The following is a 24,276-nucleotide window of genomic DNA, read 5'->3' as shown; positions in this document are numbered from 1 at the left end:
ATTCACATTATAATAAACAATTCAACCAGTTAAAACATCACCCCTTGCAGTCAGGTGAGCATTTTACTGGCTCTCCACAATACTTACAAATTATTAAACACAAGTGCTGTACTGATAGTGTAATGACAACCCTTTCAGTTTTTGTCTCTTCTTACCCTCCTGGTACTCTGTCCGGTCGTCCACTGCTGACGCAGCTGGCACCGTAGCCAGTGCAGTCTCCACACACCGTGCAGACCATGCACTGGTCCAACTTCCACTTGTGCATGCCTGGTTGGCACATCATGCTCTTCTCTTCCTTCTCTTCTAGGTCATCTTCCAGGTCTTCGTCCATGGCTGTGGCCATGCTCTCAACACCAAACGCTACAACAGACACACACACACAAAATGTACGTATATGTAAGAAACAATATACACTATGTTGATACGTGTATTTGTTTGTCCATCTGCTTACCTTTCCCTGCCTGGTTCATGGCTCCAGTGTCTCTGCCACACTGGCCCTTGTTATTCACCCCAAATGTCCACACTTCACCGCTCTTGGTCAGAACACACGTATGGGCCTTACCCATGGCAACCTGAGTTACAAAGTGACCTTTCAGGTCTGTCACCTGGCCTGTGAAGAAGAATGTGATTATGATTAAAGTAAAAAATATGGCTTTAAACAGAGAAATATTTATAGACAAATAAATGTTTATTCTTATAAAGTCCTTAATCTGTCTTTATCAAAGTGATGTAGAAAAGGACAAGAAACTACTAAAACATCTCAGAATAACTCCCTGAAGTGCAGAATTTGAAAAATCCCTGCCCCAGTTAACTCACAGGTGCTGTCACTGTAAATAGCATCTTTGCCAAACATGTAGAGCTCTCCGTCCTTGGTGACAATGCTGCTGCTGCCATTGTTACACGCAGTGTACATGGCGGTCTTTGTCTCTAATTTGATCATCTTCTTGGGCTTGTACGGCTTGGGCTGTCTGCGGCTTTTAGCTGCAAAGGAAAATAACAGACATGACAGCCAGAACTTAACTGAGACGGCTTTGATTCTGTGTTTAACAAAGGTTGAATAGACTGAATTGTTGAATGTCTGCAGATAGTTTGAAATTTACTTACTGGACTCTCCGTCTTCTCCCTTGCTGGCAGAGCCTGTAAAGAACACACTTCCGTCTTCGGCTACAAGCAACGCATGAGATCCATCATGGCCAACTGAGAACTGAGCGATCTTGGGAGACTTTGTAACGGGCAATTCCACCCATTTCCCTGCTGACGGGCCACCCTGCTTAATACCCAAGCTCTGGTACTTTCCTGTGTAGTAGATCTGTGAGGGAAAGATCAGCAATAAGTGGTCATTTTTGAGGAGTTTGTGGCTAAGGTTTAGCCAGGGTTCATTTCTATTTCAGCAGACGGCCATCCATCTTTTCCAGAGCCCACTGTGTTCCACTTAGCGGAATGAATAAGCACCCGCCGAGTTTTGATGAACTATTATTTTTGGTCAGACCACGTGCATTGTATTTATTTAATTCAAACAGCAGGAGTCATTTGTGATGATGCATAGGCAAAGGCCGCTGCTGGAGGTGACTTATTATTTATTTTTATTACTCAAATCAACCGACATTCACTTTGTAAATTACACGATCCCAACAGCACTGCATCCAGAGAGAACAGTAGCTTGTAAATAATAAACCTTCTTTTTACTCTTTTCCTAATGTCTGGCATAACGTCCTGCCCAATTGATGAGTGAACTTTGTGCCAACATACAGGTCAGCTGCTCCTATTTTTACCGATTTAGTCGGTCAGGGTTAAGGTAATCTGCAGATAAAGTGTGCTGTGAGATTAGGATTCCACACAGACACAGAAACGTGCAACAGGCAACTGCCCTTCACTGCTATCTGCAAAATAGGCACACCACACCACACCTACAGTACAGACACACACAACCACACCCTCCACACACCCAAACAACTACATAGTTAGCATTCTCGTCTTAGAATGACAGTCTGCATAAAAATGTGAAATATCTTCTTCAACAAAGCGCGGCCTCCCTACAGCGACAGGGCCTATTTGCAGGACCCTGCAATCTAACTCTGAGTCATGTAGTATACTGAGTCAATTCCTCCAACAGCCTCTGTATACAGACACAAACATAAAATCTATTCTGTTTAAGCATTAAATTGTGTTAATACTTATATTCATGTTCACGTTTCTACTCTTATACAAGTTTTTCATAAAAATAAAAAAAAATCTTCACTGCAGTGGGCCCTGGTGTGTTTTCCTGAAAGTGGGCATTATACTATAGGCCACAGCCGCTGCTTAGCTTGGTGAAATACACTAATCACTTCCAGTTAGTTAAGCAGGGATGTCACTTTATAGGATCAGTGTGCATTTAACCACTAACAAGAGTTGAGCCCAGAGCACAATAAACAGAAAAAGAAAAATATATATAGCTCCCTCATTCTGTATTATTTAAAGAACAATTACCTTAGAGGGTCACCAAATAGTTCCAAAATACTACAACTTACTGATATGCTTTAGGTCAGCCTGGTCCTTGGGGAATCTTACTATTGGTAATTACATATAGATGTTATGAACTAAGGGAATGTTAATTTTGTACAACGAGCTTCATGTAGCCAGTGTAACCACAGAAGGAAGAAAAAACACGCACAATTCATTTAGAGTGTTTTCCCCAGGTTCACCCTCTAAAGTCCCTGGCCTGTCATTAGCAAGACAAAAGCTCAGCAGTTGAATCTGTTCCAACTGTAATTCTTCCTAAACATTTTGGGCACACCACCAGAGAATTTTTTTTTTTCACTCTCACCTTTCCCGAGGCAGTTTTCATCAGAGCAAACTCCCTGCCTGCTCCAAGCAATGCTGCTTCTTCATCAAAGCCTGTGCCTGAGAGAACAACATACTATTTAGAGCCCAATACACAATGAGACAAAGTTGGAAAGTTTGCTTTTTTGTTTTATTCCTTTGTGTTGTGAATACTTCCGACACATTTGCAACCTTGTCGACACACGCATACAATGTGAAATACCTAATGACTTTAACAGGTGTACTATGCACAGTTACAGTTATATATTTGTACATATCGTATCACTTACTGATGATGTGCAGATCCTTCTCGAGGTCAAAGAGAGAGATCCCACAGGCGTGCAGACATTTCCTTGCCAGCTTCAGCTGCAGTTCCTGCTGCAAGGCCGGGTCTGAGCTCATAGTATAGATCCGCACCACAAAACCATCCTGCAGGAGTCAGGACCAACGGGAGAAAACACTGTTTATAGTTTCATGACTCATCATTGCTACAGTGTGACATTTAGAGTCTTTCAACATTTTTTGCTTCACCTGACTCAATGTGACAATCAAAATGAATCAAGCTCTTATAGGAACAGTTCAAAATGGTTAGAAATACACGAAGTTGCTTTCTTGCCGAGAGTGAGAAAAGAAGATTGTTATCACTCACATTTATGCACACTAATTATAAATATTTATGACATATTTATATTTATGACATGAGTTTGATTTTGCTAAATATTAATATTTAGTCTACTGACAAGAGGCACAGCAAGGCAAGCTTATTTGTATAGCCCATTTCAGCAACAAGGCAATTCAAAGTGCTCTACATAAAACATTAAAGCAACATAGGGAAAACACATTAAAATACAATTTTTAAAAAGAGTCAAATAGAAAATAAAAACAGGTTTCCGACATGAGCAGCAAGAAAGCAAATCATCATATTTCCCAAAATGTCAAATTATTATTAAGTTCCAATAATTTGGGGACACTGTGGACATCAAAACATTTGACTGCTTACATGTGACTGGCTACAAGTGCATGCGTGTTTTGGTACAGCGGAGAATGAGCTAAGTCGCTACAAATGGGCCTGAAATACATGTCATAACTACATGTGCTGGATGCAGTTAGGATTAACAACATGGATTATAACCTTACAGGAATCATGGGTCAATCTATCAACTGTAGCGACAGTATGTTTGGGTCAATCTACTGTGGGTGTGGCTTAGCATAACAAAATCTGTGCATACATTTTTTTTAAATGTTAGTGGCTATAGCAAGTTAAAACCCAAGCCACGTCAGTGTTAATAGCATATCCATTTATATAAACATTAACGTGAATGGTGTGACATCACGCACTCTGGCTCAATGCAGTGTACATAACAGATGATACAACTGCCTGAGATGTGGATTAGTCAAACTGCAGGGGATGCGACTGAAAGGGACCATTTATAATGGGAGGAACAGAGAAAAAAAGAGTCACACAATTGGAGCATAATTGAAATTAAAAGAGACAACAGAGATATAAAAAGGGGATGAAGGGTAGCATGGGGATGGTCTAGTTTCCACTGTGTGGTAATGATGACTGACTCATCGATTGTGCTCTGATTCCTGCAGAGCAGAGCACATGTGCCACTCAAATAATTAAATAATGCCTCTATCCTCTAGCCCATGCTACCCCTCACCCCCTACTTTTCCTTCCTACAGGTTACCTTCTTCCTCTGACTATCCCCCTGACCTCCCACAGATTACCCACACATCACCTTCTACCTCTACCACCCAGCATCTGAAACCCCTTCACTCTGTATCTCATGTGGTTTTCCTAAAATGTTAAGTGGTCTGTGCAGTGGTGGCATTTGGTGGCTGCACAATTTAAACCCACGCAGCTTCTGAGGACTCCCCTTCATCTCCCACCATATAGTATCCTACTCCCTTGATTAGCCTACAAACTGCTATCCAGGAGCAAGGCTAGCTGCAACGGCAGGTATATGGATTTCACTTCTTCCCTTCCCCCACTCGCATTACAGAGTGTTTATGCAGATAACTGCTTGAGAGATAAAGCTCTCTGCAGAACACCCACATCTGGTGCAATTGCCCTCACCGCCACGCCCACATATACACGACACACAGACACAGCTACACCCTCCTCTTTGGCACAGCTGGTGATCAACTGAGGTTCCGTCAAAGGGGAAGTGGCAGATGCTTCACAGGGTAATTCAAGTGGAACAACTACCCTCATTTCAAATACAAAAGATTTGGTTATCATGAGGGAAACAACACATATTGAAAGAGAGCTTACTCAGTTGAAAAAGATAAAAAAGATGAGTATTGTTAAGCAGGGATGGGCTAACTCTGTTCACTTCTCTTCTATCCATTTTAACATATTCATATATACTATACAATATCTGTATATTGTAACTCCACTATACTTATTGTAAGATGTGGTATTATTGCAATTATCTGTATAAAACAATATATGTCTACACGTCTGGTTAAATGCTAACAGCATTTCATTAGCTCTATATCCATACTCTGCATAATGAAAATCAAGTTGACTCTAATGTAATCTAATAAAACTATAAATGTATTTAAACTCCTGGAAACACTGAGCACTTCCCCGACTGATACTGACTCAATTTTGAATTCCACTTTTTAGCTGTTCTTCTTTTGAGAAGCCTAGGAAAGATAATGAATGCTATTTTCATGGCAATGAGAAACTTTAGCAGGAACCTTAAACTTACATCTTTGCAGGCTGCAATCTGGTTGATGTACTCTCCGTCTGTGAAGATGATGTTCTGTCCGTCTGAATGTTGACCTGAAGGGATAGTGAATATACCCAGTATTTTTGTTAGTTGGAATTATGACTACTTAACTCCAATGAAGTGTTTTTAATTAAAAAACTAATTATAAAAAATTGTTCTTAGCACCTGGCATTGTGACAGTCCCCTCATGCTCCAGAGTCTCAGGGTTGATCTTGATGGCCGACATAGTGTGGTTACTTGTGTCTCGATACAGCAAGTAACCCTGAAGACGCACCACAAACACTGTTAGTAAGGACTCTCCCCAACTTCGGCCTTACAGCTTACTTATTGTATTGTTAATAATGAAAAAGAGGACACTGTATTTAAACAATTCATCCCTATCACATTCCTTAAGAACAACACATCAGCAGTTTTAAAAACACATAACTATTAAGACTTCTGGGTTTAATAAGAAACTAAGCACTGACTACAAATAACCAACATCACTGAAGTCACATGGAGGTCAACTCAACAAAATGTAGTCGAGGAACATCTTGATGAAAGCTCCACTACCTACCTGAGCAAAGCCCAGCCATGATCTCTTCTCCTTTCGATTCCTGGTACGAGACGTGGAGTTGTACACATGGCCCTGTCGACACATGCACATGAGCAGGCAACCATGAACATTGACAAACCATACTATACTGTTAGCAGATGAACAATCACCAGACAACAACAAACACTGGTATTTAATATTGACACACTCTAAAATGTATAGTTTGTTCACTGTATTCAGAATTTTGGGTGTCTACTAACTGCAACACGAACTACTGCTGCTAGCTGCCTATCATCAACTGGGAAATGCTCTGTACAATGCCTTTATGTTTAGACTCGTTTTCATCCCATGATCCTATGTACAAATTCAATTGAAGGTTAAACAAAGTTTCTCATCTGGGTAGATACTTCTTTTTGAACACATCAGACACAGACATCCAACTCAGCTGCCACTTTATTAGGTAAACAGCAATGTAGCCTAATACTAGCCTAAAACAGTCCTGCAATAAATCCAACCTAAATGTTAGAAAATACAGTTTTTATTAAAACAGTTTTAGATACATGTTGCATCAACCCTGTGATTTTGGAGGATATAGTCTGTGAGGCTGTATTGCATTATACAGAAAGATGTTTCTGTCATTTAGCCTATTTTCATTTATGTAATGGGGTTGGGTTGGAAAAAATAATAAAAACACTGGTTAGTGTTATTCAATACAGTTTAACAGCATCATAAATTACAGCCTCCAAAATGATCAGAACCAACACCTCTCTAAAGCCGTTTCAACAAAACATGAACATAATTGTCATGTAGGCAGGATTTATTGCAGGACTGTTTCATTAAACTGCAACATTTTTGGCTCGTCATACTTAATTAACTAGCAACTGAGAGTATACACGGCTGCTGCCCCGTGAAAACCATGTATCTCCAAAACGTAAACTTTTCCTGAGCCATGAAAAACAGCCTCCTTTAAGCTTCATTACAAGAGAGAATAAATTATCCTTCAGTTTATCTGAAAAGTCTAAATCACCAACTTTGGAGATCTCAACAGTGACAACATCCAGGTTTGACTGTTACATACCCTCACGGTGCCACTGTATCCAGAACCCACTTTGTAGAGCCCATCCTTACAGAGCAAGTACAGGAAGGAACCATCAGTCTGTAAAAGACAGCGCTCATCCTCATCAATGGCTACCTCTTTCAGGACCCACTTGTTCATCAGGGCCGCACGTTTGATCCCATTCCCAAACCAATCCTGGATTTGAATCTTTCCCACCAGGACAGCCTGTACACTCCTCTGTAGCGCGTTCAGTATAGTGGGCACCTGGTGAGATTTAGGAAGACAAGGAGAGTGCTGAAAGACTTCAAACCTCTAATGTGACACAATGAGGTATATTTCGTGAAGCAGACCATGCACCAGGTTGGAACTTGCGAATGAGCTTCTTTATTGCTGAGTCAAATTCTCATATTAGTGACTGAGACTGTTGTCACGATACCTACATATTCACTCCCCTCTCATTCTGCCCGAATGCATTTTTCCACACACACATTTCCATGGCAGAACACTTACAGCTTATCTCACTGTTCACACAGATAGAAACGAACACACAGGCGTGTACAGCACATAAGCCCACACTTCCCACCAGCCTGCCTGCCATTCTAATGATTCACAGCTCAGTCAATGCCTAAAAGATGAGGAACCAGGTTAAAACCACACAGGCCCTACGTCAGTGGGGGATAAATATGCGAGGCCCACTGCAGCGCTGGTTGAGTTTACAAATTTGATATGTATGCAGGTTAAACATTTTTATGGTCACTATTTTATATAAAGCAAAACTTAGGCAATAAAATAAAAACGGAGAGAAAGAAACAGAGAGAGAGGACAAGCTAGAGATCGAAGCAAACTGGCATAAGAATGCAGACAGGGTAACGTAATCAAACAGAAGAATCAGAGCAGCTTGACATTTTCCAAAACTCAATTTGTGCTGTCCAGACACTGCTCTGAGTCTCTCTGCTCAAAAGGAAATGCATGGAGGAGCCAGAGGTTACATTATCCTTTACAAATTCACTTTGTTGGTCATTTCTACTAATCTGAAGGTAAAATTTGAAATTATAACTGAAAAAATACTAAATTTCCTGGTGGAGGTGGTTCAGAAAATATAACAATTCAAATTCTACTGATTATGTAAGAACAACTTCATTCTAGCTTGTGCCTCACAGAATACAAGCATAAGCAAAAGAAAGACAAAGAGCACAGACAACTGTGCAGTCAAAATGTCAAATGCATTCAGCATTTATTTAAATTGGTTAATTACCTGTATCGTCTGGCAGGCATGGCTGCCGTTGTTGGTGAGGATGGCCGAGACGGCCTGCAAGATTTTGCCAGTGTCTCCCCAGGCCACCACCAGGCTGAAGAGGCAGGCACAGGACAGTGCAGTGATGGCCTGTCCAGTCGGGTCATTGGGCCCTGTGCTCCGAACCGTGGTCTCCAACAACAACTGGAAAAGAGACTCTGAAGACAAGTGTACAAGTGGTGGGCAGGTTAGACATTCATGAAAAGAGAAAAAAGTGCTGTTTGTAAATCAGGTGAACAGAATACAAGAAACAAATTACGTAATGTTATATAATGGAGTTCAATATCACATGCCAACTTACTACAGCCTCAAAAACATCATTTGTTTGCAACAACACATCTTGGACAGGGTCAATAAAACTGAATATTTTAAGCTTCACAAACAATATTTGTTCCAGGGCTATTGCATTGGATTGCATGTGTGCAAATTTTCAGCCTTACCTAGCACATCAGGAGGCTCAGTCTGAAAGCCCTCAGGCTGTTGTCCCTGCAGCATGTCCAACAAGGCCTGCAGGCTGCGCAGGCACAGTGAGGGGTGAGAGAACCGAGTCTCTTTTATCAGCTCAAATACCCCACATAGGCCAATGCCAATGATCTGCACACACAGAAGAAAGCAAATTTTTTACATGAGCTAATGAACAGCATGCTGTTGTACCACAGCCCATGTATAGCTTCACTAGCTGTGATACCACTTTACACAGCATATGGACACTGCATATAGTTTTAAAAATAATCACCACTTTCTGTCACCATATCGGGTTTATACACAATTGCCTGTTGTTGATAAGAAATGTCTCTTTTAACAAGTATTCTAAATTAAACAGTATTGATAAACAGAAGCTCGGAGGGGATGTCTTCTTGTAATAGTATGACCTAATCATTCTACATTAAAATAACCTACATTTAGCTGGGGGCCCACATTATGTACAGTTACCACAGCTGACAACAACATCCACTATTAAGATTTAGTATAATGACAGACCCACTTAAGTGCATGGGCAAGGGGGGCAGGCAAAGGAGTTTGGCCTAAAAAAGAATGCCTCTCTCTCTATTTCTCCCGGTCTCTCTCAGTAAGGCTTGTTAGTGAATCAAATATTGCTTTGATGTTGCTGCCAGTGAATCACTTGTTGCCAATTTGTACATAAAAAACTGAGCAGATATAGATGAACAAATTTACAATAGATATTCTAGACCTTAGATATATGTAAATAACAAAATAATACTTATGGAATAAAGGCTTACAGGCGCTCTGTCAGTGTTACTTATTTGAAACACATACACACAAAAACAGCAACAATCCTCAACATATAGGTTGTCAGCAACTGTTATTAATCTTATTAAAACTAAATTACCCCAAAATATTATATCAAGAGTAGCCAATTTAATTAAATAAATGGTCTGAAAAGTGATCAAATGGACACAGACTTACCAGTTTAACAATGAAACCTAACCATTTGTGACACTCCAGTATTTACCTGCTAACCAATATGTACAGCGGTCATGCAACATAAGTTGAAATCAACTTACAATTCTCTAAACAGACATGCACATTGCAAACACGTATAACTGTTTAGTAACTGTGTTGTGCTGTTGTTGTGAGCCTTTTCAAACACAGAGTGCATAATAGATAAAGGAAAAATTCTGGTAATTTGAAAGCATTTCTTCTGCTGAATCCTAAACTACAGTGTACAACTGATGTTCAGCTCATTTACGGTGCCCCTGCAGCCTCACTTGGAAGACAAGCTAACAGGTCACTCCTCCGATTATTTATTGTGGTACTGTAAGGCTGTAGCCTTTTACAAAGACATCAAACACACTTAACTTAATTTCTGAATTCTGCCATTCACGGTATAGAACCCTAAATAATTTGACACACTGCCTCAGATGATTTGGTGTTAATGATCTGTTCAGCATGGCTTGCTATTTTTCTCTACTTAATGTTATCAAAGAGAACATGAATACCTTAGTTCACAGGGTAATGAGGCATGCAGTAAGACCAGGTGATAAGGGATTTTAGCAACACTTTACCTGAGTACAAAGCAAACTAATTAAAAACAGTCCACTGTGCGTGATAATTGTTTTCATTACAGATTACTCATTTTGTTTCCACGTACGAGCAATAGTTAACATTTTAAATAAAAACCAACAGCAGTGATATGGAGTGAGAAAGATAAACCGACAGGCACACAGAGTAGGAGAGGGAGCTGGGGAAACAGAGTAGAGGCTGTCATCCCCACAGAATGAGGGTTTCAAACCTCTGGCAAAGTGACGCCAATTATCACAGCAATAAAAAGCATGAGCCCTACATACAAGCCCGGGGAGATAAAGGGTCGTTGCATCCATAAGATAAAGAGCTGGCTCTAACCTTGATACCCCCCCCCCCCCCCCCCAATACCTTTGGCAGCTTCACGGCTGGCTCGCGGTACTCTTCCTCCTCCTCACTGTCGGAGTCGCCACTCTGCACCGAGCTCCTGGAAGCCAGCGCCAGGGAGGCCTCTCTCTGCTGCCAGTCCAGCACACAGTGCCGCACGTTGCAGTAGACATTGAATGCAGATGGGTTGCTGTGAAGCTTGATGTCTGGCACGCAGAGGGCTCCATCTAAACTTTCAGCCTATGGAAAAAGAGAGAGAATGGGGTGGTCAGCAATAATGGTGCATCGTTAAGCTATTTAGCACAGCATCCAGTCATTTATAAACAGCAATGTAAATTCTTTATGAACAGGTGTAATTGTAAAGTGATACAGTCTGTCAGTGATACAGTCATGTTTGCACCTGTAGTTTGCTTTCATTTTTCCACTGAAAAAGATTTACTCACTTGAAGTCTTAACATCGTTTTAACCTCCAAGTCACAATTTAAAAAGATATGAACAGAGTGACCGGGATTGAGACCATAATAATGTCTTGTAGACAAAAGTAGTGACTCTATATTGACAGCAGCAAGCATGTTTTAATAAACTGATGTTGTTGTTCTGATGTCAGTTTCCACTTGGTCTAGAACAAAACTGAAAGCTCCATCTTGGTTCTTGTTGATTTCATGCCATCACTGCTGTATTTATTAGAGCCCGAAAGGTATGGGATTGTTAAACACATTTTTAATTAAAAAAAATGTCTACTTCTTTTCAGAAACACATAACATAAACAAATATTATCCCTAACAGTTGTTATGTGACCTCCCAAAGATAACATCACATAATGCAGTTTCAAATTAACTTTTGTTTATTGTTCTAATCAGCTATACTTTTGTTCAAAGTACTATCAAGATCAGCTGATTGCTGTGTTTTGCGGTGGATTTGTGGCTGTTCTAAACACAGATTCTGATTTATTATTATTATTAGCTCAATATGGCCAATAATATTGCTAATGATTTATCAGTCAGCCCCAACACAAGTCATAAACATTATTATTCATGGACTGGAAGTTATGATGTATTCATTTTGATTTGTGTCCCTCAGCTTTTTGTTAGTTATGCAGGTGCTTAAAGTTGGAATCTTGAGGACTTAAATAAATGTCTATCAATCACCCGATGAACAGGCATGTGATTGGCAAAGGGCAAAAAAGCAGAAAGATATACTGAGCGCCAGTTACACAGAAGCCATTGCTATGGTTACTTCGCCAGCGCTTGTTTGCCTGTCTGTTGAAGAGGAGCACAGAGCGACCCTGCGGATCCAAGCCATCTGAAAAGGCCTTATATAAACCCTGTCACAACCATTCACAAGAAATTACTTTATAAGGTGCCAAAACCTTTAACATAAGGACTTAAAAAGCAACCATTCATACAGCAAAGTGTATATAGGCTATATGAGTGATCAATCGACAACGTCAAAGTAAACATTAGATAGCCTATAACAAGCAATAATCAAAACACACCCAATTTATCTGATCCTTATTGTCAACTCAGTGTTGGGCAGGTTACTCAGAAATAATAGGCCTATAGCTATTACCTGCTAGTTACTTAGCATATAATCCTTAAAAAAAATTAACATTAGCTACTCTACCTTACTAGTGGGTGATATAACGCCACTCTCTCCCGACGAGTCCAAGCATCACTGGCAGTAGCGGCCGGAGTTTCTTTCTGTCTGAGTTTCACGTTGCTGTGCTTAGCTGATGTTTTAATTAAGTATAGATGTATAATTGTTCGCAGTTGAAAGCTTTTGGCTGGTCGCACAAAGTGTACAACGGACGACAATGTTATTTGACTGTGACACAATAATGGCAATAACGTTACTTACAGCTATCGAAAATACCTGTCTCCTTGTTCCCCAGTCTTCCTTTAGCTTTTTGGCTAACAGCTGACTTGAACAACATAAGGTCCGGTGCCGCTGAGCTGCAGCGCGGTCGCGCATTCAAGTCAGGGATGGTGGCTTCAGCAGCACAGCGCTGCTTGGATTAGTAACGAATAATATAACTGGAAATAGCAATCCGTTACATTACTCTTTACTGGGAAAAGTAATATTACAGTACTGCCCAACACGTTACCACTGATGCGCGAGAGCGACTGTGGAACACACTACGCAGGTGTGGAATGGGCAGCTGAACGCAAACAAACATCCTTGCCGATGCCTGGAAAGGAATAAAACTTTACACACGTCAGCCTGTAGATGTCCTCAAATCCTCTCCATTTCACTCTGCCAGCTCCTTCTAAATTACAGATCTGCATGATTCACGGGGATCGGGGGTTTCAGGTCGGAAAAAATCCGGAATTCCGGATTAAACGGGAAAAATCACATCCCTGAATGAAGTAACACAATGGTGATTGAGCCTATGGCCAACGAGTGAAGATATTGTAATGTTTATATATATATTTGTAACTGGGTGTTGGTGGCCGCATTCCCAGAAAAAATGCTAAATTAAGTTACTGCTAATGCAAATCAAACATTTCCTATTGCTGCAACTTTAATTAAAAGCATTTAACTAGCTAAACACAAGTTGAAATATTGCTGGGACTAATAAAACAAGAAGCAGTGGCCACAGTCAGCTGTTAGATGAAGAATTACAGCCCAATTATTGCCTGACTTCTTTATTAAAACTTACATTAGTTTGTTTTGCTGCCCCCAGCATTCTGTAACCTGCAGCATTAACCTGCATTTTAATGTTGCCACCAGTAACTACAGGATTTATCAAATCAACCAGAACTGAAATCTTAAGGATTGCCACTAAGAGGCAATCTTAGTCTACATCCACTAATGACACACCTTACCAAAGCAAGTGCCTACTGACCACAATGAGTGAGGTAATATCCCATCTGTCTTTACGAGACTGTGAATTCCTCCGAGGGTTAGGTTCCCTGAGGGACTCTAGGCAAATGTTAGCTGTTGCATTTGACTTGAAACTACATTATATAACTCCAACAGAGTGGGAGTGTAAAGCCTCTGTAGAACATAGTCTTTATACAATCAGTTCTGTCATTGTCTTCATGTCTAGTCAGTGCAACATTGTGACATGACATGACTCCTCTTTTTGCTTTGACTCCTCGGGAAGCTCACTTTTGTACACACTGGGCTTAGCCAAGTGTTTACCAATTTCAAGATAGCTCAACACAGCTATCACACTTACAAAACGGCTTACTCAACATTTTACAAAATCAATGCAGAAAGATGCGAGTTGTGTTCAAGGTAAACATGTTGTGAAAAGTGCACTGCAATGTTATCACTGTTTCTTATTTACACATTCACATCAGCTTTCATTTGGAGTCGTGTCTGTGGCCACATGGAAAACTCAAGTCCACTGTTCACTCTACTTTAGCTCTGTTTTGGGTCTTCACAAACTCCAACAGTATCTGCCTTTTAAGCAGCTAAATGCTCCACTTTGTTCACCAGCTTGTTACTAACTGTGTTGGTCTGTCATTTGGTGCTGAGCAGGTACTGCTGAGTGGGGTTTTAAAGCATTTTTGCTTAAAAACAGCTGCCTGCTGTGTGCAAAAACAACATTATGAAAGCAGTGAGTGTGAACCAAAACAGGAAATTTACAGACCAGACAGCAAAACAGTGAGCTGAAACTCACTATCAAGCTCTGCATTGCTGAACGGAGTAGTTAATAATTTTGATGATTAATTAATCATTCTTTTTAGTGACCCCTTCCACATTGTTTTCACATTTGATAAATTGTTATTGTAAAATATAACTTATTGCTGCTTTAATGGTCATTTGGGAGGTTTTAGGTAGTTGTGTTGTTCGATTGCATTGCTTATACAAAAGGGTGTTATTGAGTCTACCCTCATTGATAAAAATGAGGTCGACAGGCCAAAAGGGAATATTTATAATAAAATCATTACAGCAAAGCTTAAGCACTTAAATCCAAATAATCATTATGATTAGAGAAACTACACTCCACAGAGAAACATGATAAACTAATTGACAAGCTTCCTCGTCCCACCAAGCAAAGCATTTTTAACTACAGTGCTGAGGCAACCTCTAGAGAATCACATTGATCGATTGTGCCTCTCTTGCCGTGTTGCGCTTTTGGCATCACAATCACAAAGGGTGATGTCATCTATTTCGGGAGAGAGGTCATTCATTCTCAGCTCAAACCAGTGGGTAGGATATTAGCTTCCCTCTGATCTAACAGTACTGTCTACTGCTCTCCTGCCCTGCTGTTATATTTGTAATATTTGTTACTTATTTTAACCAACAATACGAGAGAGAAATTTGATTTCTTGGGGGATGAAAGCAAAACACAGGGTGCAGTAGAGACTAAAATACTGCATGTTCAAGCTTTTGCGTATTTGAGATAGGAAGCCAGGGTTTTTGACCCATACGTACAAGGAGTTCCCTACTAAAATTTGTATAATATTCTTTGCATGCAATATTTTCTCGATTGTCTGGAAGCATTTAAAACAAAAGTCGTATGTTGATAGTACCTTTTATTTAACCTGATATTCATTAGAAAATATCACAGTATATGTTATTAGACAATTAATATTATTGTTATTATTCAGTTACAATGACCTTTAAATGAATAAAAACAAATGGGTTTGTTTGGTTAAACTAACACTTATAATTACACAAAATGTTGTGTCCTGACAAAACTCGAAAACCATTTTTTTTGGTTGTGTATTTTCTTTCCCAACACCACAGATAAGCAAATATAAATGGTATGATAACTGTCTATTTTAAAAGCATGGTATACAGTGAAACCAGTATATACCGTTGCAACCCTAATCATAAGTAAACAAATGGGTAGCTTAACTACCAAAATCTCCACCCACTATTATTCAAAAATATGTACTAACATTAGACCACAATTAAATCTAACTTTGCTGTGTCTCCTCGTGTTAATATATGTTAGTTTACCTGAATTCTGCCAGAATAGGGTGCCATCTTAGCACGCAGTATTCAGTGGTACATATGCAGTTTTAGCCTGCTGCTACTATTGCTTTATTTGCCAAATGCTAATATGCAAACTAGACAGCTGGGGCTCTATAAACTGAGTTATATTAGCTGAGATTAGTGTGCGGTGACTCACATAATTTACACAACAGGTCTTTGTTTAATTATTTGATGGTGCTTGTGCTTTAAATATGTAATAGTATTGCACTTCCATAAAAGGTAAGGGACTGGTAAGGAACATTTTTAACAAAAGTCAAAATTCATGCAACTGAAGCAGAGATATCGTAACTAACTTTTAGTCCCTAGCTACAAAATGATGGTTCTTACAATTTCGACACTGAAACTCGATGGCATCTTTCGATAGACCCTCCCGGTCTGCTATACATCCATGTTTTTCCGACTCTACGCCTGCAGTTTGTTTGTGATTGAGATTTATGATTGAGTTGAACCGACCTTTAATACCTACAATATAGTCATCAGTTTTACATATAATTGATTACAAAACAGTTAGTTAAAACATGGTATTTGATAGGTTTCACTATTCCCAACTATAGCTCCCAACTTAAAACTGAACAAATCTTCAGAAACTTGTCCTTCAAATTGACACCTTCAAGCTATGTAATGATGCACATAAGCAGAGGCGCACACAAAACTGCAAAGCCACAACGCCCACTTCGATTTTATGATTTTTTCAAACTTTGCAATAGCTGCTCACCTGATGGTTTCTTTTGTGTTTCTGTGTGTACTGGTTTAATGGCCATGTAAAAGCTTTTGGAGAAGGCTGGTATTGAACCCATCGACCGCACTTAAGACGGCTACACATTTCAGATTGCTGGCTTTATGGATAAGTTTTTAATAAAAGAACATAAGTTGTCTCTTCCAAGAGGCTCAAGTGGAGTGAATGTTTGTTTGCACACCATATCATTTGAGTAAATATACAATTTACCAAGAATATTTAAATAATTAAAATTCATCCAATAATCACATGTTAAACACAGACCATGCCTGTCTTAACTCAGACAACCTTTGATTACACTAAATCACATCTAGTCCCCATGCTGAGCTAGGTGCGTACTCTTTATAATCAGCAAACAGAATATTTTTCATCAAGACGGTTCAGGATTCTAGCTTCAGAACAGAAAGTTTTGTTTATGACTTCTGTTTTTTCCAAAAATCACTGCATCTATGAGAGAAACAGATTCCACAATCAATACTTTTAATAGTTATTCGGTCTATAATTTATCAATGATTTAAAGGTCCAGCGTGCTACTCAAACTATTGACAGAAATGCAATATAATATCCATAATTATATTTTCAGTGGTGATTAAAGTCCTTACATAATAAACCACTGTGTTTTTATTACCTAAGAATGAACTATTTCTATGTACATACACAACGGGATCCCTTACATGGACGTCGCTATGTTTCTACAGTAGCTCACATGGACAAAATGCTTTACAAAGCGAGTTTCGTCACTATGTTGACAACATAGTAGTTAGTAGTAGTAGTCGTCATCTAGTTAGTTAGAAGTATAAAGAGAAGTAAAAATTTGGACAAATGGAGGACCACACATTATTGAACACAAGAGCCAACAGAGCGTGTTGAGCACTGTCCTGCGGCAGCCACAGATTCTGGATTGTTTTAATTTTGTGTCAGCATTTGATTTATTGATTGCTGTCGGGATGTAAAGAGAATTTCAACAAATATACCAAAATATGCTTTGGAACTAAATTGCCTACCCTAGCTTAATGACAATATTCAGTTTAAGTGCAGGAAGTAGTATGAGATATATAAAAGTAGGGATGTGCAGATCAGTGGTGGATGAGCATGAGTACTTCCCTTCAACACCAGTATCCCAGGCTTGAATCTCTTCTCATACTGTCAGTTTAGACGTTTGTATTTTCCAATCACGACCACAATCCTTTTCTAACTGGTTTTGGCTGCCTAACCTTGCCAAGCACTATTATTATTGGAACAACCAGCTGAAAGAAGTTGGCAATTAATGTGACTAGACTGAAGAGAAATGTAATCCTGGCAATATTTAATCTATTCTAAAATCTATCTTGCTAATGCAGAATAGTTGCATATGATTGTCATATGGGATACTGCTGATTATCTTACACGCCAGTAGGGCAATAAAAAGCATAAACATAGAGCAAAGACACACACTCTCTGCTCCTAAATAAAAAGTTAAAATACATACATACAATCTCATAGTAAAAAAATGGTAGCGGTGCATCAGTGCTGTCAGGTAGATTTTATAAATACTATATAGATTATAATACATACAACATAATTACATAGATTTTTTTATGTTATTCTACTGAATGTGTAATTACTTTGTTATAATTATAGTTTTTGAAAAAGGCACATCACACATTTGCTTGTACAGAAGACGTTACATCACCCTCCTCACTGTGATAAGCGTTTCTACGAGTCATTTGTTCTGACTGCCTTTTCACAGGTTTATAAGCCCTTAAGCAGACAAAAGGGGAGAAGAGGCCTTTTCAAACCACACTCTTGTCTTACTACGCCAGTGTGAGAGGTATGAGTGAGCAAAACACAGCCCGTGTAACTACCCACGTTGCCTGCCTGTCAGCCTTGCCTACCACTCCATTCTGAATAGAGAATGGAATATCTTCTGCTGTTACAGGACATCAACTCACTCAACAACTCAACCTGAAGAGAACTTAACGTTGAATGTCCAGTGCAGAATAGTTTTCAGGTGAAAGATGACAAAGTGGTAGCACCTCTGTCCTCTCTGCTACCATCACATTAATCTCTCTTGCCTTTGCCTGCCAAGTTGCTGGGAAAGGAACCAATGTAATAAAGTTAAATCCAAACACTTACCAACAATATTACAGACTTTTTGTTTTGTTTCACCACTAATCTGTACATTGGGAGTACTATCAATGCTAATATTTGAGACAAATGAAAATTGATTTCTAATTAAGGATGCATTGATCCTATATTGATATCGGGCCAATACATATAGCGGGATCGGGTATGGGTGACCAATCCATCCATCCACCCATCGTCAACCGCTTATCCAGCATACAGGGGGGCTGGAGCCAATCCCAGCTTACAGTGGGCGAAAGGCGGGGTACACCCTGGACAGGTCGCCAGTACAGGGGCCAATCTGTTTAATTAATTACGAGCGTACTATGTGATGTGTCAGCAGTGCACTGGTAGAACTGAACATTTTGCTAGGAGATCTAACATAGCATGGAGTGAGCTAAAAACAAGGGTTCAGCAGTTTGGAGGTATTTCACGCTTGCTACGCCAACAGGTTATATGGCTACTTGCAATATCTTCATAGGAAGCAATGTTTAAGTCAAGCCTAATAAGTTGCCTTACACATAAAAGAATGATTCCCAGTCTCTTCCTCACAGTGAGGCATACAGCCTAAAGCCCAGGTACTGGTAGGGCTGGGCATAAAACAATAATGAATTATTGTGATATCTAAGCACTTCATTTTTCTATTAAGATATTTATTTTGCTGAGGAAAAGGGATAAGATAATGCATAAGATGTAATAAGATTTTACTTCATTTTACTTATGCATATTTGTTGAAAAAAGCTTTTATTTGTGAAGTGACCCACTGTTTCAAATGTTTGTTCTGACCATAAAGAATAGTTTAAGACCACAATTAACCATCTGGTTTCTTCAACTTTCACTCAGGAGTATAAATCAGCCTTTAACCCAGAAAGAAATCCCTATTTCCAATAACTTGTCACCATACAAAAGTAGCTTCAAATTCTTCAACGCTTTGAGCACACAGTGGTTGCCATTGACAAGACTACTCACTCACTCTTGGAGAAAAACAGCAAGGAGATGAGTCAATATAATCTAAGTGGATTATATTTGTTGTCACAGTTTGAGGATCACACTGTTTAACCTATGCTATCCATGCAAAGTCTACAACAGAAGCAAAAAACACAACCACATCTGCTGATCCAGACTGGGTTCGCTCTACGGATGAAGGAGGTGGAGGCAGGCAACTGTTGCCGTGGAGATGGGGAACACATTAGGTCGCTCGGCAACAGGCCATCATGCACAAGCCATCGTGCACAAGCCAGAGCCACTCCCATGTGTCTAACATGCTGCACCACCTCTCCAGCTTCATGTGTGGATGGGCTTCCTGGCACCTGGCCTGCCCTGGGAATGAAAATAAGGTTTTTGCCAACCACCTCCCAAGATTACAGAGAATCTAAACCTTATCTTTAATCTTATCCTCCATCCGTTAAGGTCATTCAGTAGAGAATCAAACCAGCTGTAAGGACTGTTATATACAATCTAATATCCATAACTATGTTTTCAGTGGTATATAAAAACCTTACATGGTGATCCACTGTGTTTTTTTTTACCTTAGACGGAGCCATGTCTATCTACATACACGGCGGGTCCCCTTACATGGAAGTCACCATGTTGTGCCGCCATGTTTCTACAGTAGCCCAAACGGAAAAACTACTCTACAGAGCGCACAACTTCGTCACTACGTTGAATACGTACGCAGAAATAGTTGTAGTAGTAATAGTAGTAGCGTTCGTCTGGTTTGTCAGAAGTAAGAAGAGAAGTGAAATTTGGACAAATGGAGGACCACACGTATTGTTTAGCACAAGAGCATACAGAGCGTGTCAGCCACCGTAGTCTCTGACTGATGGTGCATTCATGTGGTGTCGGAGTAATAAGATCTATATTTTTCCTCCTTAAATCTTTATTGCAAAAAGAGGAATAAAGTGTACATGGGACATAAAGATGTATACAGAACAGTATTCAGATATATAAGAAGATGTAAATAAAAAATATTAAATAAAAATATTAAAAGAGGACCATACGTTGACAGTTTTCACTGCCTTTTTGTTGTTGGATTCAGAAATTAAATTGATACAATGTAGCCTAGAACCTCATGGAGAAAAAGTACACTGCTGTTTACTGCTGAATTTACAATTGCCATTAGAATTAATACATTTATTATAAAGTACTTTTTTCGTCCGAGGAGCAAGTGAATGCACAGTGAGCAATAAGCAATCCTCACCAATAGATGCCACTAAAACTTTCACAATGAACCTTTAAGTAGTACTGAGGACGTTAGGCATGTCTATGTCATGTACAATAAACATTGTACCTATTCTTGATTTGACATTGCAGCAATTAACACTGTGTGGTGTGTCGAGAGGCATAAAAATTTGGGTAATTTTACAAATATTGTATTGTTTTAAAAAATAGCCACTCTACAATGCAGCCTTGGCCTTACAACCCCTGTGAACATATCCATTAATAATACTCAAAAATATATACAGCAGTTAGAAGCTCTGCATAGAAAGACAAGTGTAATATTGTGTAACAATTGGTTACTGGTGTCTTACCTTTGTTCTTGATTTGACTTTTGACTTAACCTTCTGTCGCCTTTTCAGTTTCTTCTTACTCAGAGCTTTCTTTCCCCTGAAAGTACATAGTCATTAATCAGTTTTGCAAGATATATTACATGCTTAGGCAACAGTTACAGTCAAACACATATCATAGCATTTAAAACATTTAATTTCATCTTTCATCACAAGATTTGTTATAAATATATGATGAGAGGAGAAAGGGAGGTAAAGCTCCTGGTCATCAACACATTCTTCTTCAAGCCAATCATGATGTTGGACAAAATAAATACTTTACCCTTTCATTTGTTTAGAATACAGTTGCTATTGAAATCTTGAATCCATTTGAGATGTCTTTATAGTAAGCTCAAATTCACCTTTGGAGAGAAAGTCTACATCTTATGAAACTGACAAACTACATGTCCTTTGAAGTGTAGTATACTCTCTAATAGTTGTCACCAGATTTAGTGTTACTCATCTTGACAAAGCCCCAAAATAAGTTTGGTTTTGTAGAAATTCCCTTCTGATGCATTCAGACTCTCAAGTCTGTGTTTTGCATTGGCTTTTTATGATAAACTTCACATTCAAATAAGTCTGTCAATGACAAGTGCAATGGACCACATATAGAATTACTACTAAAAACAGAAAGGCAGTGCATGACGTAATAATCATTATTGCTCATTACTGAATACAGAAAATCAATCCATTTAAATCTGCTTTTGATCTGCCGTTTTAAAAGTGTTGATCTAATAATTCTGTACACTTCTAGCTTGACTAGCTTTTTTTGTTTCACCACTGATCTGTACAGTAAGTGTTCTGCCAAGGGTGGAATCTGAAACAAAATATATAGGTTTAGAGTATCCTAATTGTATTACTCAAGAGTGGAAATGATGAATATTGATTTCTAATAGCTTAACACCATACAGTAGTAGCTTCAAATTCTTCCACCCTTTGAGCATACAGTGACATGCTTATTTTGTCTTGTGCATCCAAATAACAACCTAAAATCAGGCTATCTGATAAAAACAATAATAGATAAATATCATAAAACCCATTCAGTGTATCTCAGAGTGCAATTTGCATCTTATTTACAAACAACATATTTTCCTATGAGATAAATAAAAAGTGATTGGGGTCAAATAAAATGATAGTTCAAATAGCTTGATAAATCTGGATAGGACTAACCTCTCTCTCTCAATTGAACAGACTGATGAATTTAGGAGTTGCTTATGAAAACAGTGGTGCACTGAGACTAATGTTAAGAAATTTCAAAAGTATACTGGCCCATGCTTAAGGCAGGCATTGTACATAGTCGCAGGGAATAACAGCTCCAGTTTGCAAGGGAGGATGCTGCAATGATCCTGCTTCTTGGTCCACAACCTGACAGACCGGAATGACGTAACTGTATTACCCGCTTATGCCAGGAAAGCAAATTAGTTCATCCACGTACAAAACACATCCTCACCCATAAATCTCTGACGTCGTAGGCAAGCTTGTGTATAGGGTCAATATGCCGTATTTACTGTGCGCTCATGTGTGTATCTGGGCATTATATGCTCCATGTTTCTTGAAAAATATATCGCTGGTTTACGTTACGATAACCTGGGGAAGGGCTGATGCTCTTCAACGTCACTTAACGTTAGCTAGCTTTCGAAACAGTGACGCCGTTGGGCCTAAATACACACAGCTCACTACATCATTTTATATTAAATGACTAAGTTAGGTAATGTAAAATATGGCGACCACACAAGCACTGACTATTACAAACTGCGTAAAAACATTATCTCTGAGCAGCAACTTAAGTTTGTTTACGTTTAGCTGGATGACAGCTAACTGTTATTGCTCCAAAACAAATTGACGAGCTGCTGTCATGACAGTTAGCCAGCTAGCTTGTTTTGGATATAAGCCGACAGTGCACTTTTTCGAGTCGTTATGGCCCGAGTGTGTACTGATTTTATTCCAGTGACAATCTGTCAACGCTTAAAGATGTCCAGAGCACCCGGAGTGCAAACCAGTAGCGCAAGGGTGAACAAACGTTAGCTTAGCTGCCTGCGATAAGCTAGGGAAGTCAAAGACAAAATGCTACCTAGCAAGCTGACCCCCGCCAGAGGGTTTACCCTCATTATGTTCCTGGCATATTGCTTTTTGATACAACAATGACTTAAAGCTATAAGACTAAAGGCCGACTAGCTCAACCATAAATAACAAATAACCTAGGTGTAGCTGATGTTAACTGACGTACCGCTAAGCAAGGGTTAATGTTAGCTTATAGTCGTTAGCTCAGTTAGCCCCACAAATGACAGACTAGCCTCGGCGAGAGCTATATTTTCACGTTAGCCACTCACCTTCCTTGATTTATCCCTTGCTCTTTATCGTTGATAGCGGTGGTATAAATCCGTCTGTATCTTTCTGCCAGAGCTCGCCCTGAGAGTAAAAGCTGGTACCGAGTCCGACAATCCGTCTGGGCTCCGGCAGTCGGACAAGAACCCATTCCCGAACCAATGGTAGAGAGATCGGCTCCTGCTCCGGCAACGACCCTGACACCCAGCCCCATCAACGGCGATGAGGAGGGCAGGATCCCTCCACCGGCGGCCGCTGCCGCAGCAGCACACATCATCGTTTTCGAGAACAATGCATATATCACACAAACGATATCACAGCTAGATAATATCTAGCCATCAAATGCACTCCCCTTGTCATCAAATCCGCCACATGTCACATTTTTTGTCCAATCCAAATTGCAGAAATGCCACTATTAGCATCCACGGTCCCCGGTTTTTGTAAGCGCAAATTGTAGCCAATCTGTTGGTGCAACTACAACGTAGCTAATGGTCTTCCGATCCGGCCACAGCGTCAACACGGTGCTTGTCTTCCGAAGATATCTTCTCAAGCCATACCAGATTTTCTTGTACAGTTGCAGAAACGGCACAATTATTTCCCAAATACCGCCTTGTCGTCTTTCGGTTTCATTCGTTCCTTGAATATTTCTTGACCCCAGAGAGGCAGCACCCTCAGTTGGGCTGCCATCTTAGCTCCATCATCCCTCCCCTCCCTGGCTGAGTCTTGCGTCGCTAGCATGCCGGGATATTTTCATACGACTAAAACCGGGCGATGCTATCATTGATTTATTTGGAGAATTAATCTCCCTGTACAC

The 24,276-nt window shown here is 39.6% G+C and overlaps 1 protein-coding gene across 1 annotated transcript in view; it reads right to left on the bottom strand.

Annotated features, from left to right (window-relative positions):
- mycbp2 (MYC binding protein 2) overlaps positions 1-23,739 on the bottom strand; it is a gene marked incomplete at its 3' end in the record, with an annotated part of 65,161 nt that extends 41,422 nt beyond the window's left edge. The window contains 15 exon segments of the mRNA XM_038720931.1: positions 156-360; positions 452-610; positions 817-981; positions 1,105-1,309; positions 2,807-2,883; positions 3,093-3,231; positions 5,523-5,596; positions 5,709-5,805; positions 6,100-6,171; positions 7,157-7,399; positions 8,391-8,587; positions 8,870-9,023; positions 10,824-11,039; positions 21,123-21,198; positions 23,468-23,739. Coding sequence (XP_038576859.1) covers positions 156-360; positions 452-610; positions 817-981; positions 1,105-1,309; positions 2,807-2,883; positions 3,093-3,231; positions 5,523-5,596; positions 5,709-5,805; positions 6,100-6,171; positions 7,157-7,399; positions 8,391-8,587; positions 8,870-9,023; positions 10,824-11,039; positions 21,123-21,198; positions 23,468-23,739 — 2,351 coding nt within the window.
- Positions 23,740-24,276: the final 537 nt, after the last annotated feature.

The sequence above is a fragment of the Micropterus salmoides genome, unplaced genomic scaffold, assembly GCF_014851395.1.
Source record: "Micropterus salmoides isolate LMB-PRFRI ecotype aquatic unplaced genomic scaffold, ASM1485139v1 Ms_hic_scaffold_15, whole genome shotgun sequence".
NCBI lineage: Eukaryota > Metazoa > Chordata > Actinopteri > Centrarchiformes > Centrarchidae > Micropterus > Micropterus salmoides.
This window is presented reverse-complemented; position numbering and strand designations above follow the sequence as displayed.